This window comes from Cervus canadensis, chromosome X, assembly GCF_019320065.1.
Source record: "Cervus canadensis isolate Bull #8, Minnesota chromosome X, ASM1932006v1, whole genome shotgun sequence".
NCBI classification, from domain to species: Eukaryota; Metazoa; Chordata; class Mammalia; order Artiodactyla; family Cervidae; genus Cervus; species Cervus canadensis.
In genome coordinates, this window is record NC_057419.1 from 21,734,322 (window position 1) to 21,751,213 (window position 16,892).

General features: G+C 36.2%; 1 protein-coding gene across 3 annotated transcripts in view; it reads left to right on the top strand.

The window, feature by feature from the left end:
• Positions 1 to 16,892, top strand: part of CDKL5 (cyclin dependent kinase like 5) — a 174,433-nt gene that overhangs the window by 58,258 nt on the left and 99,283 nt on the right. For all 3 annotated transcript variants that reach the window (XM_043458021.1, XM_043458023.1, XM_043458022.1), the window contains one exon: positions 882 to 916. In XM_043458021.1, coding sequence (XP_043313956.1) covers positions 882 to 916 — 35 coding nt within the window. The remainder of the gene's footprint in view (positions 1 to 881; positions 917 to 16,892) is intronic.

Consider the following 16,892-nt stretch of genomic DNA (forward strand, 5'->3'; position numbering starts at 1 on the left):
GATCCCCCCTCGCCCCTCCCTCTCCACCCGATTCCTCTGGGTCTTCCCAGTGCACCAGGTTCGAGCACTTGTCTCATGCATCCCACCTGGGCTGGTGACCTGTTTCACCATAGATAATATACATGCTGTTCTTTCGCAACATCCCACCCTCACCTTCTCCCACAGGGTTCAAAAGTCTGTTCTGTACTTCTTGTCTCTTTTTCTGTTTTGCATATAGGGTTATCGTTACCATCTTTCTAAATTCCATATATATGTGTTAGTATGCTGTAATGTTCTTTATCTTTCTGGCTTACTTCACTCTGTATAAGGGGCTCCAGTTTCATCCATCTCATTAGAACTGATTCAAATGAATTCTTTTTAATGGCTGAGTAATATTCCATGGTGTATATGTACACAGCTTCCTTATCCATTCGTCTGCTGGATGGGCATCTAGGTTGCTTCCATGTCCTGGCTATTATAAACAGTGCTGCGATGAACATTGGGGTGCACGTGTCTCTTTCAGATCTGGTTTCCTCAGTGTGTATGCCCAAGAGTGGTATTGCTGTTCTTAGGTCCAAATCACATCTCTAGAAATTTTTAAGTGTCTGAAGTAAAATTTTCCTTAAAAAGAGAAACATTTAAAAAAAAAAGAGAAACATTAAAAAGTACATGCTTGTTGGGGAAATGAGTTGTTTATACTCTTGGTTTATAAAAAATATATGAGAAATATTCATGCTTTCTTTGTATATGGCTCATTGCATTATCACTGCAGAATATTATCATTTTAGGAATCACTGTTATTCCATATTTTGATAGCCACTGTAAATATAATAGAACTTTGATTTTTCCAAGAGCTGTACTTTGTATACGTGTCCCTAATAGTGTACTTCTTTTTATTATAGGAGCCTATGGAGTTGTACTTAAATGCAGACATAAGGCAAGTACATGGTTTTTAAAAGGAAAATATCTGTTTAACATTTTTGAAACTAATGTAGTATTCTGTGCATGTGGGCATATAATTAAAACTGTCTGTCTGTGATGATGGTGATGCTTAATGAAGAATTAATATGGGAACCTAAAAAAAGAGACTACTTTGGGTAAGCTTTATCATGATTAGTCATTAGTTTTTTATACTCACGTGCTATTTTTTTCAACTGACCTATATGTGGATGGGAAGCTGCCTAATGGGAAGAGAGAAAAGGTGGTAGAGAAGAAATCAAAGTAGTGGCAGATTTAATTTATGTCCAAGAACTTAAGAGCAAGGAGTTTCATGCAGTCAGTGTTTTTCTTGTAGAACCAGTAACTTAGATTGCTTATTGGGTCAGAATCCAGATTTTGAAGGGTAGTGGATAGGTGTTTGGTTATGAAATAGGGCTTGAAGTAATAGTGTATGATTATGACTCTTAGCTGTTGTTGGTCACCCTTGAATAGCCTTGAAATGAATCTTATTATATAGATAATTTGACTATGGTTAATAATCACCAGTTATTCAGGGAGGTTATTTCAAGTTTCCACAGGTGTTGCTGTATTGAGCATATTTTACTCAGAGACTACCTTTAACCTGGCAAGTGTTGAAGCTGTAACAATTTCAAACATTAGGTTAAATATTTTTCTAATATGGTATAGCTAGTCTGAATGTTAATATCTGGCCTCATACTATTTTGTGCATATTTTGTTAAGACCAAGGTTTAAATTTTTTTGATATTTTATAGTGATATGATTTATATTTGAGATGAGCTTAGCAATTTAGTCTGAGTCATTTAAACTCTCAAATCTGTCACAACACACATAAAGATGATGTAATTTTTATGTTTGCTTTTTCTTTCCTACTGTACAAAATATTACTTAACATTTTGAATTTAAGGCTTCATGACAACTGATGTATTTTGGATTTTACATCACATATCTCTTTAATTCAAAGAATTTTCTATTTTTGAAATTGGGTATTTGAATTATTTTATGTTGATAATAGTTATCTGAAGACCTCTGCCAGTAAATCTTAAAAAAATTATTTGAATACTGTTGGCTCTTGATTCAGGATGACTAAGAATTTAAAATAATAAATATAGTCAAAATAATAGCCCCTTAAATTTCTAATTAAGAAATATCACTGCAGTTTGAAATTAAACAAATAGCTGTCTAGTGAAGTGCTATGCTTTTAGGGAGGTGCCTTGAGTTAAATTTAGGAAGCTTTAAAAATATTCTTGGATAGATACTATTCAGGGGACATAGGTTATTAGTGTCCAAATTAAATTTGAGTCTTTCATGAACATAATACCCCTTTTAGTATACTGTGGCTCTGTTGATACAACATAGCCAAGGGAAGCTTCAGTTCTTAGTCTTACTCCTTGAATTTTAAAACCCAGGGATTTCTGATACATATTGGCACATCTTCCAACAGTATTTTCTCTCAGTTGTTGCACTTCTTCCTGTGACCTTTCTCCCTATACTTTCATCTAGTTTGCTCATTTGTTAAGACATGTTTGTTAACTGTACTTGGTTCTCATATGCACACTATTAGTGCTGGCAAGATGGGCTCAGAGTGAGACTGGATGGGAACTAGTGTCACTGCTCTTGGGAAACCACCTCTAAATGTGAACTCTGATTCCTTTGTCCATGTGCACGGCATTTTGAGTTCTAAGGATGAATAAACCATAGTTTTCTTGCCTTTGTATGTCTTATGGTCTATCTGAAGAGTTAGAAGAATGTATATTTTTTCAAAAACATACATGTGAGATTGCTGCAAATGAGATTGCATCTTAAAAAAAAATACCTCTTTTTACTGCCCCTCACTAAATGAGGGACTCACAGACCAGCTTTCTGAGTATTGTTGTTTTTTCCTTTCATGCACCAAAAAAGATACCACTGGATGGAAAATTTGAAGCATAAATTAGTGTCTATCTCAGAGTAATATAGAATTTTTTCTAGAATTTGCAGTTGTTTCATCATTAGACTTGTTATAGTATACCCTTTTTTCAGCTAGAATCGGGCCTTCAGATCTTTCCCTGGCTATCCAAAAATAGAAGATTTGATGCTTCCGATAAGATTTACCCTTTCGGATCAAACAAATGGATATCTATGCAATATCACAGTATAGTTAAAAAAAAAAAAAGGATATAAACCTCTCTTTGGTGCCTATTGTGTGTAAAGTTATCATGCCCATATATCTTCCATACTTTCAAAATTTTTAATAAAATGCTTATAAAAATGTATAAACCAGGTTGGTTGTGATTACTTACACAGGTATGTGTGATTGCTTGTGCATAAATTGGATCTCTTTTTGAGAAGCTTGGCTATGGTTGTATGTATAGTTAAATAATTTCTAGTGTATGGTGTATTTCAACAAGTATGAAAGAAAGTCACTGTTTTAATCTGTGTTCTGTTGCAAGAAATTTAGAGGTCATGTTTATAAACAGATGTATCTTGTCTTTTGTAAACATAATATGATATTGGGCTTTTCCAGGCCAAAGATCAGTTCTTAATTTACTGAAATAAATGCTACCCAATTAGAAAAATATAATTGTACTCTCTTTTTGACAGCTTCTGTTATCTTTATATGAACACTCTTAGTAGTGACTGTTAAGCTGTTTATGGGGATTTATAATTTTACTTGCATTTGGAAAAAGTTCTGACTTGGACCTTTACCCTACAAATGTGTGTTGCTTATTTTCTTTTTATTTGTTTGTCTGCTTTGAAGTGCCCAAGAAAGGGGAGGTATGTTTTAGAGCACACTTTTCTTCACAGAAGCCCCAAGATGTCATCTTCATAACAAAATGGGGAGAATGGAATGGAGTTGAAATAGGGAGATGTGATTAGAACTTGAGGCAAGAGAGAGGATAGAGAGAACTGGAGATTGATGATAATCGAGTCTAGGACACGGAGTGCTGATTCATGTAGTTCATTTCCTATGGCTATAGTTGACTTATGAGAAGTTTTTGTTTGTTTTGGAGTAGTAGGTGTATATGCTCTTGAATAACTAGTTACAAAAACTGTGAATAATCCAGTATTGGGGTACAGCCTGTAAGTATTAAATGATAAACTTGACTTAAATTAGAGAAAGTGAAAGTGAAGTTGCTCAGTCGTGTCCGACTCTTTGCGACCCCATGGACTGTAGCCCACCAGGCTCCTCCATCCATGGAATTTTCTAGGCAAGGGTACTGGAGTGGGTTGCCATTTCCTTCTCCAGGGGATCTTCCCGACCCAGGGATCAAACCCAGGTCTCCCACATTGCAGGCAGACGCTTTACCATCTGAGCCACCTGGGAACCAAAAAGGAAAGACACTGAAGAGAGCTTTTGCAGAGTAGTGGGTCCCTGTGGAGGGATTAAAGATGATCCCAAGGATTGGTGGTAAACTGGAAAAGCATTGGTATCATTTTACCTGACTGGAAAACTTAGAAAGGGTGTATAAGTTTGAAGGGAAAGATGAGTTTGGCTTTCATAATAAAGAATAAAATGTCAGCAGAGTACCAAACCTGATATTAGTAAATACCACATATTGAGCATCTACCGTATGTGGTAGGTAGGCAATCTATTTGATGTTTTACATTTAATCCCCACAACCCCACTCTCCATCCCTACTTTATAAATGAGAAAACTGAGTCAGAGAGAGGCTGTGTAATAGAGCCAAGATTATGCAGCTAATAAGTGGCAAAACCAGGCTTTGATCTGAGTCCAGAAATAGCTTCCTTGTGCCCGAGATGAAACTGAAATGATATGAATCTTCCAAGAGGGAGAGCAGAGCAGAGTGAAAGACGTGTTTAAATGATCTTACTGAAAGGAGAAGGAGCAGACCTCTTGCAAGCAAGGAAAAAAAGATTTTTTTAAGTGGCATTCACTAATAGTTAAAAATCTCATAAAAAGATCCATGATGATAAGGATTGAGGGGTGAGAAAATCCATTTCACTTAACAATGCCATTTATTAATGACTTCTCTAAGTCAAATGATACATTAATGCCAAATAGCAAGAGGTTAAGGAGAGAGTAGATAGAGAAGATCTGGATTGCATCATTCTTCTCTTGTGAGAGTTCAGAAATTGAGATTGAGAGTAGTAGGAAGAATAGATTTGATTAAATATTTTCTAGTTAGGAATATCCATATTTCCCCTACTGATAGGCATTCTTTGGATATTTGTTATTGTTTAATAGTCACAAATTTAGCTTCTGTTATAAGCCTTGATTTTTAGAAAGCAATATGTATTTTTGAATCAGCGATTCCATTTTTCCTTTTCACATTAATTTTGTTTTTCTACCAAAAAACTGAGTGATGATTTGGTTACTTTTTTAAAAAATCAAACTGTTTTAAGAAGATGCTTGAGGAAAAGTCCATGAACCATTATCAGTTTAACAAATTATTTATAGTTGCCATCTAAAACCATAGTTATTCTCTACTGGAACAAAATAAACTTTTTTCAGGTTTTTTCCCCACATTACATAAAGCAAATGTTTTTCTTTAATTTTTAGTCAACCATGAGAAAAAGAATATATGGGATTAATTATGTTAATTACTTTGTCATTTTATTCCTCCTTACTTAAATAAAAGTAACATGTGGGTTCTTGCTTTTGTGTGCAAAATTTCTAGCATTTGAAGAAGATTATAGAGAGACTTGGGGTTTTTCATAAAGATTATAAGCAGCTGGAAATATTTCAATATCGATTGGTTATTTTATCATAATTTTTAAAAATAATTACACTCTGAAATGACGTGAATTTACTGCAGGTTATGAAGATTAATGAGATGTCAGCGTTAAACTGGACTTCAGGTCAGGAACAAAGATAGTAGGAATCAGTAATGGGGGAAAACATCTGCCTCTTCTTACAGAGGCACTCATGTAGAACAGATACTTCTGTGTGGTTTCCTTTCTTGACCAGGTTTTTGTTGCTGATCCAGTTAATTGTAGAACAGTCTCTGGAAGAGGACAAAAGTGTCATCAAGATTGTACTTCTTTGTACTATAATATTTTGCATTTTCAATTCTGCTAGTCAAAGGAAAAATTGCCCATGTTTCTGTTGTCTTATTTTTAGTAAAACAAATAATGACTCGTGTGAATTTCCAGATGAGTCTGACTGTAGGGTAACAAAAGAATCTGGGGCTTTTGTAGGTTTCCTGGTTGCATTTATCCTTTTCATCCTAATCTGGATTTTGTTTTTTGTTTGCTCTTAGTAAATGAGATAAGAGAATGGTCATATTGGAACTAGCCCCACTACTAGCTCTGCATGCATTGTCTGCACAGAAGGCTTTACCTCATTCATCCTTCATGTAGTGACTCAGTTCCTAAATGCTCATCCCTCCTCCCATCCACAGCCCCCCAATCTAGAGGATGAGTTGGCTGGAGCACAAGGTGGACTTTAAAGTTCCCTTTTCTGCCAGTCATAAAAACGTAATTATTCCCTTCTGTAAGAGAACATTCTTTCTATACCTTCTTAAGATGAGTAATTTTATTAGTCTTTGATAAATGTCCATGCTTAAGGGATTTAACTGGTTCTTTAATGTGACTTTAAAGCTTCAGGGACCAAAAAATGAGTGTCAGTCATTTTTCTACACAAGCCTAAAATATGTAGACATTGGCAGTATAAGAAAAGTAGCTGATCAACAAATGCCCATATAGTGGATACTTTTAAATAGTTCATCATAACTCTTAATGAGTTGTTGAAATCAGTAACTCAAAAGTAGTGCATGAGGATCTATTTTTATATAAAAATAATCCACCCCTGAATATTATAAGCTATAATTCTTATTCTACAGTGCTTTTGAACTTTACTATTTCTTAATTTAAAGGTTTTAAAAAAAAGGTTTGTTCCCTATGTTAAAATATTTTAATTAAAAAAAAAAAACCTTTCTACTTTTTCTACTTAAAGTACTGTGTTCGAGGCATGGTATTGTAAAGTAAAATTCAACCAAATATCTTTTTAGGAAAAATCTATTGAGTGCCTGTGGGCCAGATCTGGCCTGCCACTTATTTTATGGAACCTAGCCACGCTCATTCACTTACATTTTTGCTATGGATGCTTTTGCACTAAAATGACAGAATAGTTTCAACAGAGACCATATGACATACAAAGGCTAAAATAGTGTATTTATTTTGTGACCCTTCCTAAACAGAAGTTTGCTGACTCTCATGCTGAGCAAGCCCTAACTAGGAGAATACAGTGGAAGCAGAACAGTGGCCTCAGTGGACCAACAATCTCAGTTTCTGTTTGTCTCTTGGCCCTTGGCGCTCTTGGAGTCTGAGGAATAGAATTAATAAAGTGTGGAACTTCCACTGAAAATTATTTTTCCCTTGAGCTGAGCTTGAGTAAATCTTTTGGCTGGTTAAGTAGGAAGTTTTATATTGGTTCCCTCTTTCACGATCAAGTATCAGAATGGAGAATTGGACTTTCTAGGAACTGGGCATGCAGAGACACATGCACTATTCACTCTGACTGTGTTTCATCACTGGCCTGAATAGCTCTCTTTTCATTCAGAGGTGAATACAAAGAAGAAAACAGTCTTCACTGAGACTATGAAAGGTAACTTGAGTTCATGAGAAGGACATTCTCACAAATATGAAGAGGAAAATTCTTTAGAGGCAAAGAAACTTGAGATAACTTCCCAATATTGTATAATTCAAGTGACCATAAATGAGAAGAAGCAATAGTAATAATCTCTGTTTCAAGTATCTCTTAACTTCCAGGCATTGTGCTGGACTTGGTGTTTTATTTTCATTACTCTTTAGATCCTCACAACAGCTATAAAAGTTAAAAAGAATTACCTTCCTTTTAAATGGAGGAAACTGATGCTCAAATAGGTTAATTTCCTAAAAACCATACAAGTTAGTAGGTGCTTGAGCCAGGAAATAAACCATATAGGCCCTTATATTTTTTAATTGACATACAGTTGATTTACAGTGTTGTGACCTTTTTTTAAAAAAAAAGGAAGTAAAATTCACATAATATAAAACCAACCATTTTAAAGTGTACAGCTCAGTAGCATTCAGTACATTCACAATATCGTACAATCACTACCTCTATCAAGTTTCAAAACACTTTATCACCCCCTAGAAAAACCCTATACCCATTAAGTACTCATTGTTTGTTTCTCCCTTTCTCTGTCTCTGGCAAACACAAATCTGCTTTCTGTCTCTATAGATTAACCTATTCTGGATATTTCATATAAAGGGAATCACATACAATTTGTGGCCATTTGAGTTTGACTTCTTTCACTTGGTGTAATGTTTTTGAGATTCATCCATGTAGCCTGTATCATTACTTCATTCCTTTTTTTTTTTATGACTGAGTAATATTCCGTTGTGTGGCCATACCACATTTTGTTTATCCATTTATCTGTAGATGGACATTTAGGTTGTTTTTACCTTTTGATTATTGTGAATAGTGTTGCTGTGAACTTTCATGATCGAGTTTTGTTTGAGTCCCAGTTTTCAGTTCTTTTGGGTTATATACCAAGAAGTGAAAATCCTGGGTAATATGAGAATTCTGTGTTTAACATTTTTGAGGAATCACGTAACTTTTCTAAAGTGGCTGTACTGCTTTACATTTCTGCCAGCACTGTACAAAGGTTCCAGTTTCTCCATATCTTTGCCAATACTTGTTTCCTTATTTTATTATTTTTTTTACTGCAGCCATCCTAGTCTATAGCTGTATCATATTATGGTTTTGATTTGCATGACACTAATGATTAGTGGAAAATTCTGAAAGAGGTGAGAATACCAGACCACCTGATCGACCTCTTGAGAAACCTGTATGCAGCTCAGGAAGCAACAGTTAGAACTGAACATGGAACAACAGACTGGTTCCAAATAAGAAAAGGAGTACGTCAAGGCTGTATATTGTCACCCTGCTTATTTAACTTATATGCAGAGTACATCATGAGACACGCTGGGCTGGACAAAGCACCAGCTGGAATCAAGATTGCCAGGAGAAATATCAATAACCTCAGATATGCAGATGACACCACCCTTATGGCAGAAAGTGAAGAGGAACTAAAAAGCCTCTTGATGAAAGTGAAAGAGGAGAGTGAAAAAGTTAGCTTAAAGTCAACATTCAGAAAACTAAGATCATGGCATCTAGTCCCATCACTTCATGGGAAATAGCTGGGGAAACAGTGGAAGCAGTGTCAGACTTTATTTTTGGGGGCTCCAAAATCACTGCAGATGGTGATTGCAGCCATGAAATTAAAAGACACTTACTCCTTGGAAGGAAAGTTATGATCAACCTAGATAGCATATTAAAAAGCAGAGACATTACTTTGCCAACAAAGGTCCGTCTAGTCAAGGCTATGGTTTTTCCAGTGGTCATGTATGGATGTGAGAGTTGGACTGTGAAGAAAGCTGAGCGCTGAAGAATTGATGCTTTTGAACTGTGGTGTTGGAGATGACTCTTGAGAGTCCCTTGGACTGCAAGGAGATCCAACCAGTCCATCCTAAAGGAGATCATTCCTGGGTATTCATTGGAAGGACTGATACTGAAGCTGAAACTCCAATACTTTGGCCACCTCATGCAAAGAGTTGACTCATTGGAAAAGACCCTGATGCTGGGAGGGATTGGGGGCAGGAGGAGAAGGGGACGACAGAGGATGAGATGGTTGGATGGCATCACTGACTCGATGGGCATGAGTTTGAGTAAGGTCCAGGAGTTGGTGATGGACAGGGAGGCCTGGCATGCAGCGATTCGTGGGGTCGCAAAGAGTCGGGCACGACTGAGCGACTGAACTGAACTGAACTGAATGATTAGTGATGTTGGACATCCTTTCATGTGCTCTTGGCTATTTGTAAGTCTTTGGAGAAAAGTCAAGTCCTTGGCCCATTTTTGATTAGGTTATTTCAACCATTTGTTGAAAGGACTTCTGTCTCCATTGGATTGTCACTGCTTATTTATCAAAGATCAGCTGTGTTTGTGTTGAGTCTGCTTTTGGGATCTGTGTTTTGTTTCATTGATCTATATGTCTATTCTTCACCAATATTATACTCTCTTGATTTACTGCAGCTTTACAGTAAGTCTTAAAGTCAGTTAGTGTCAGTCTTTCAATTTTGTTGTTCTTTTTCAATATTGTATTGGCTATGCCAGGTCTTTTGCCTTTCTGTATTATCTTTTAAATCAGTTTGTTGATATTCACAAAATAGCTTGCTTGGATTGGGATCACATTAAATCTGTAGATTGAGTTGAGAGTTGACATCTTAACAATATTGTGTCTTCTAATCAATGAGTACAGAATATCTCTGCATTTGATTTTTCTCTTTTTAAATTTTCAAGTTTTTTCCATGCATATCTTATAATTGTTTTGTTAGATTTATTGCTAAGTATTTTTTTTTTCTTTTGGTGATGATATAGATGGTATTGTTTTTAATTTTTTTAAAAACATTATTTTTGTCTGTGCTAGGTTTTTGCTGCACTCAGCTTTCTCTAGTTGTGATGAGCGGGGGCTCCTCTTTGTTACGGTGCACAGGCTTCTCGTTGCGGTGGCTTCTCTCGTTGGGAGCACAGGCTCTAGGCTCGAGAGCTCATTAATTGTGGCTTGCGGACCCTGGAGTGTGTCCTCTCTTGCTGTGGTGCATGGGCTTTAGTTGCCCACGGCATGTGGAATCTTCCTGGGCCAGGGATCAAACTTGTATCCCCTGCATTAGCAGGCAGATTCTTATCCACTGTACCACCAGGGAAGTCCTGTTTTTAATTTTTAAATTCCAGTTCATTGCTGGTATATAGGAAAGCAGTTGACTTTGTATATTAGCTTTGTATCATATGACCTTGCTAGAATTGCTTATTAGTTTCAGTGTTTTTTATTTTTAGAGGCGGGGTAGATTCTTTGGGATTTTCTTCATAATCAGTCATCTCATCTGCAAACAAAATAGTTTTATTTCTTCTTTCCCAATCTGTATACCTTTTATTTCCTTTACTTATTTTGTATTAGTTATGAATTCCAGTACAGTGTTTAATACAAATGGTGAGAAGAGACATTCTTGTCTTTTTCTGAGCTTGGTGGGAAGGCATGCCGTTTCTCACCATTAAATATGATGTTTTTAGCTTGTAGGTTTTTTTTAGATGTTCTTTATCAAGTTGAGGAAGTTCTCTCTAAGATTGCTAAGAGTATCATGAATGGGTATTGGGTTTTGTCAAATGCTTTTCTACATCACTTGATATAATCATGTGGTTTTACTTTCATCTGTTGATTATAAATTAATTTTAGGATGTTGAACCAGCCTTGCACATCTGAGATAAATCCCACTTGGTTGAGATGTGTATTTCTTCTTGTAGCATTGCTGAATTTGATTTGATAATATTGGTTGCAGATGTCTATGTTTAGTCCATGTGGGTGAAAGTGAAAGTTGCTCAGTCCTGTCCGACTCTTTGTAACCCCATGGACTATACTGTCCATGGAATTCTCCAGGCCAGAATACTGGACTGGGTAGCTGTTCCCTTCTCTAGGGGGTCTTCCCAACCCAGGGATTGAACCCAGGTCTCCCACATTGCAGGCAGATTCTTTACCAGCTAAGCCACAAGGGAAGCCCCTAGTTTTGCCTTTTAATGTCTTTATCTGGTTTCAGGATTGGTAATACCCTAATGTGGCCTCATAGAGTTCTCTTTGAAGTATTTTTCTACTTTTGTTTTCTGGAAGAGATTGTAGAGAATTTCTTCCTTTCATAGATATAGGCCTATTCACATCATCTATTATTTTTCCTTGTATAAATTTTGATAGTTTGTTTCTTTCAGTGAATTGGTTCACTTATCTAAGTTATCAAATATGTAGGCGTAGATTTGTTTATAATATTCCTTTATTGTCCTTTTAATGTCCATGTGATTTGTAATGATGACTCTTCTTTCATTTGTTATTAATAATTTGTGTCTTCTCTCTTTTTTTTCTTTGTTATCTTGTCAAAGGTTTATCAATTTTATCAGTTGTTGGTCCTTTAATGGACCGGAACCTGGTGGTCCGGAGAGTAAGAGAGAGAGAGAGGCTGATATCCCCTGGTTTACGCGGAAAGCCAATAGAGTCCTGTTCTTAGTGCTCATGCTACTGCACATAGGCACCAGGCACCCTCTCAAGTGGGTCTTAGAAGCCCGGGCAAGAAAGTGAGCTCAGTGGGCCTCTGCGCTCCAAGGAATTGGCCAGAAATAGAGAGAGAGAGAGAAAAGAAAGAAAAAAAGAAAAACACGGGGACCAAAGCTCTGATGGAGCAAAGGTGTTTTAATCAACATGGCGTGGGCATATATACTGTCTTGCAAGGTGGTTATTCTCAGCAAAGACAAAGATTAAAATTCTAGACTTAGAAAACATAAGACGATCCCTATCAGAGAGTTGCAAACAATCACCTTTTACCGTATGGCTCATAAAAAGGAAGAGGGTACTGATCACTGTAATGAGAAATGCCTGGATTCCTCAGCCCCGGGAGAGGCGTGCCTCTCCTCTTAATTCCTGAATATTCAGGAATCAATAAGGGCCAGAGGGTTCCTGACAGATCCAAAACAGCACACAGGAAGCCTCTTGTTAAATGCTTCCTGACAATCAGTGTTTTCAAAGAACCATCTATTGTCTCCACTGGTTTTTCACTGTTGAGTTCCTGTTTTCAATTTTGATTACTGCTATAATTTTTACTGTTGTAGTCTCTTATCCATTTACTTTAGTCTTAAGTTGTCCTTCTTTGCCTTATTTCCTAAGGTAGAAGCTTAGGTTATCATTTTTAAGCCTGTTTTCTTTTAGACTATATGTATACAATACTATAAACTTTTCTCTAAGGCCTGCTTTTGCTGCATTATATGTATTTTGATTTTCATTTAGTTTAAAATATTTTTAAAATCCTCTTTAGATTTCTTCTTTGACCTACATATATTTAGAAATGTATTATTTAATAGTTAAATATTTTGAGATTTTCCAGCTATCTTTTTGCTACTGATTTCTAGTTTAATTCCATCGTGGTGTGAGAGTATACTTTGTATGATTTTTATTCTTTGAATTTTTGTGAAGTTGTGTTTTGTGGTGTAGAATTTGGTCTATATTGATGAATATTCCATGTGACTTGAGAATAATATGTATTCTGCTGTTGTTGGATGAAGTGTTACATAAATAGCAGGTAGATCTAGTTGATTGATGGTGCTTTTCAATTCACCTATCTTTATTCTTTTTTTTTTTTTCTTTTTTTTTTGGCCTACTGGATCTGTCAGTTACCTAATGGGGGTGTTGAAGTATCCAACTATAATAGTGGATTTGTTTATTTCTCTTTGCAGTTCTGTCTTTTGCCTCATATATTTTGATGCTTGTTTGGTGCATACATATTAAGGATTGTTGTGCCTTCTTGGAGAGTATATCGTTTTCTAATGCCCCTCTTTATCCTGTTAATTTTTCTTGTTCTAAAGTCTTTGTCTAAAACTGATATAGCTACTTCAGCTTTCTTTTGATTAATATTACAATAACAGGGTATATCTTTCTTCATCCTTTTGCTTTTAACCTAGATGTATCTTTATATTTAATGTGAGTTTTAAAAATCTACTCTTGACAGTCTCTTTTAATTGGTGTATTTAGGCCATTCACATTTAAAGTGAGTATTATATATATATACTTGGATTAATATGAACCATGTTTATTACTTTTCTATTTGTTATACTCCTTTTTCTAAAATCAATAATTGGTCCCCTTTTTCTGCCTTCCCTGATTTCAGTTGACCATTTTGTATGATTCTGTTTTCTCTCCTCTCAGCATGTCCAGTGTATTTCTTTTTAAAAGGGTTTTTAGTTGTTGCTCTAGAGTTTACAGTGTATATTTACAACTTATCTAAGTCTACTGTCAGATAACTCTTATCTGCTTTTCAGATAGTAGAGGTACCTTTCATTTTACATATCCATTTGCTATAATCAGCAAATACGCTATTACTGTTATTACTTAGAGGAGTAGGAAATGGCTACCCACTCCAGTATTCTTGCCTGGAGAATCCCATGGACAAAGGAGCCTGATGGACTACTGTCCATGGGGTTGAAAAGAGTCAGACACAACTGAGCTCGCACACACATTGTTACTTAGAACAATTATCTATTAAGAATAAGAAAAATAGATTTTTTTAACTTCATTTATGCCTTCAATGATTTCTTTCCTTTCTCCTTTGTTTGGATCTGACTTTCTGATCTATGTCATTTTCTTTCTCTGAAGAACTTTTTAAAAACAGTTTTTACTAGGCAGGTCCACTAGTGACAAATTCCCTCAGTTTTTGTTTATCTGAGAAAGTATTTCTCCTTCACTTTTGAAGGATAATTTCACTGAATGCTTTCTAAATTCATTTTTTTTTCTTTCACCACTAAATATTTCACTTCCTGGCTTCTGAGAAGTCAAATGTACTTCTTACCCTTGTTTTCTATAAGTAAGGTGTTTTCTTCCCCCCTCTGACTTCTTTCCTAATTTTCTCTTTGCGTTTGATTTTCTGTAGTTTGAATACAGTATGTTTAGGTGTGGAGTTTTCGGGTATTTATCTTACTTGTTGTGCTCTGAGCTTCTTGGATATATCATTTGGTGTCTTTGATTTGGAAGACATTGATTTTGGAAGATTCTCAGCAGTTATTCCTTCAAATAGTTCTCTTTTGTCTCATTCTTCTTCTGGTATTTCAGTGACACCTTTTGTAATTGTCCCATGGTTCTTGGATATTCTTTTCTCCTTTTTAAAATTCATTTTTCTGTTTGCATTTTAGTTTGGAAAATTTCTCTGACATATCTTTAAACTCACTGATTGCTTCCTTGGCCGTGTCCAGTCTACTGATGAGTCCATTAAAAGTATTATTCATTTTTGTTCTGGTGTTTTTGATTGTTATCATTTCCTTTTAATTTTTCCTTAAAGTTGTATATTCTTTCATTAGTCATCTGTTCTTGCATGTGGTCTCCCTTTTCCATTCAAGCGCTTATGATAGTAATGATAGTTGTTATCTGAAATTATTCCTGGTAATCCCCAAATCTGTGACCAGTCTAAGTCTTGTTCTGATGCTGGCTTAATCTGCTCAGTGTTTTCCCTTGCCTTTTAGCATACTTTTTACTGCTTTTTAAAAGCCAGGTAGGACATATTGGATAATAGAAACAGAGGCCCGCAGTGTAAGGTTTCATGTTAATTTGGGTAGGAGTTAGGCTGTGTTTAATGTTAAATGTGTATATGCCAGAGACTTCAGTTTCCTCTAGTTTCTTTATTTTTTAAAATTTTCTCCCCCATTATCTTTGAGTTTCCCTAAGAAGTCTTTTTTAAATAGTATCTGTTTCTTGCAACTCTTTCTGTTGTAATCTGCTGTTATTGTATTGGCACTTTGGTGACATGGTGGTAGAATGTGGGGAAGGCGAAGTGTTTTATGATCTTAGAACCAGATGTTAGTCTTTTGGTGGGCCTGAGCCCTGGACTGCAATCTTCAGAAGTATTTCTTAGACCTCCCCCCACCCCTTCTTCCTTTTAGGTGAAACAAAGCTAGAGGTATGCAGATGACACCACCCTTATGGCAGAAAGTAAAGTAGAACTAAAGAGTCTCTTGATGAAAGTGAAAGAGGAGAGTGAAAAAGTTGGCTTAAAGCTCAACATTCAGAAAACTAAGATCATGGCATCTGGTCCAATCACTTCATGGCAAATAGATGGAGAAACAGTGGCCGAATTTATTTTTTGGGGTCAAAATCACTGCAGATGGTGATTGCAGCCATGAAATTAAAAGATGCTTACTCCTTGAAAGGAAAGTTATGACCAACCTAGACAGCATATTAAAAAGCAGAGACATTAGTTTGCCAACAAAGGTCCATCTAGTCAGAGCTATGGTTTTTCCAGTAGTCGTGTATGGATGTGAGAGTTGGACTATAAAGAAAGCTGAGTGCCAAAGAATTGATGCTTTTGAACTGTGGTGTTGAAAACTCTTGAGAGTCCCTTGGACTGCAAGGAGATCCAACCAGTCCATCCTAAAGGAGATCAGTCCTAGGTGTTCATTGGAAGGACTGATGTTGAAGCTGAAACTCCAATACTTTGGCCACCTGATGAGAACAGCTGACTCATTGGAAAAGACCCTGATGCTGGGAAAGATTGAGGGCAGGAGGAGAAGGGGACGACAGAGGATGAGATGGTTGGATGGCATCACCAACTCAATGGACATGGGTTTGGGTGAACTCTGGGAGTTGATGATGGACAGGGAGGCCTGGTGTGCTGCAGTCCATGGGGTTGCAAAGAGTGGGACATGACTGAGTAACTGAATTGAACTGAGGCTAGAGGAGTCTGTATTTGGCTAATTCCCCCTCTCCCAAGACAATATAAAAGGCTTGGGTAAATTTTCCCTTGTAATGTTGGCCTTTGTTAAGGAGAACCTTCTAGGCTTATTTTAAAACTATTACCTTTCCCATGGGTGCATTTCAAAATGGTTACTTCTCTCTTCCTCTTACCCAAAAGGGGAAGAGATTGTTGTTGGATCTTTACACTCAGAACTTGGTAAGTTTCCTGGAGGTAAAGCCATTAGAATATAGAGGCTTTCCTAATATTGGGCCTCCAAGAGTTCTTATGCATAATCCTTTATCAAAATTACAATTTAAATGTTCTTACTAGTGTTTTACTTCAACACCTTCTGTTCCAGGTAAGCTGATCTTGGATGTGATTCTCTGCATTTGGCTGTCTCTCCCGATTTCAGTAGTTCAGTTTGCCCTGTGTCCTCAATTCTCTGATAAGTCTAATATAAGTTGTTGATTGGCAGTTTATTTGGATTTTTTCTTATTGTAAGGATAGGAATGACAATACCCAAGCACTTTATGTATTGGAGCTAAAACCTAAAGTTTTATATTTGTATTTTCAAATTGGAAACACATTGTCCAGTTTTAAAATTATGTTCAACAAGAGGCTTTTAACTTCTGTATGAGCCATTTGCTTAGCTAAATGACTCATTCTCAGTTATTTTCATCCCTTTGAATCTCCGATCTGTGTATTTTAAAAGTGCT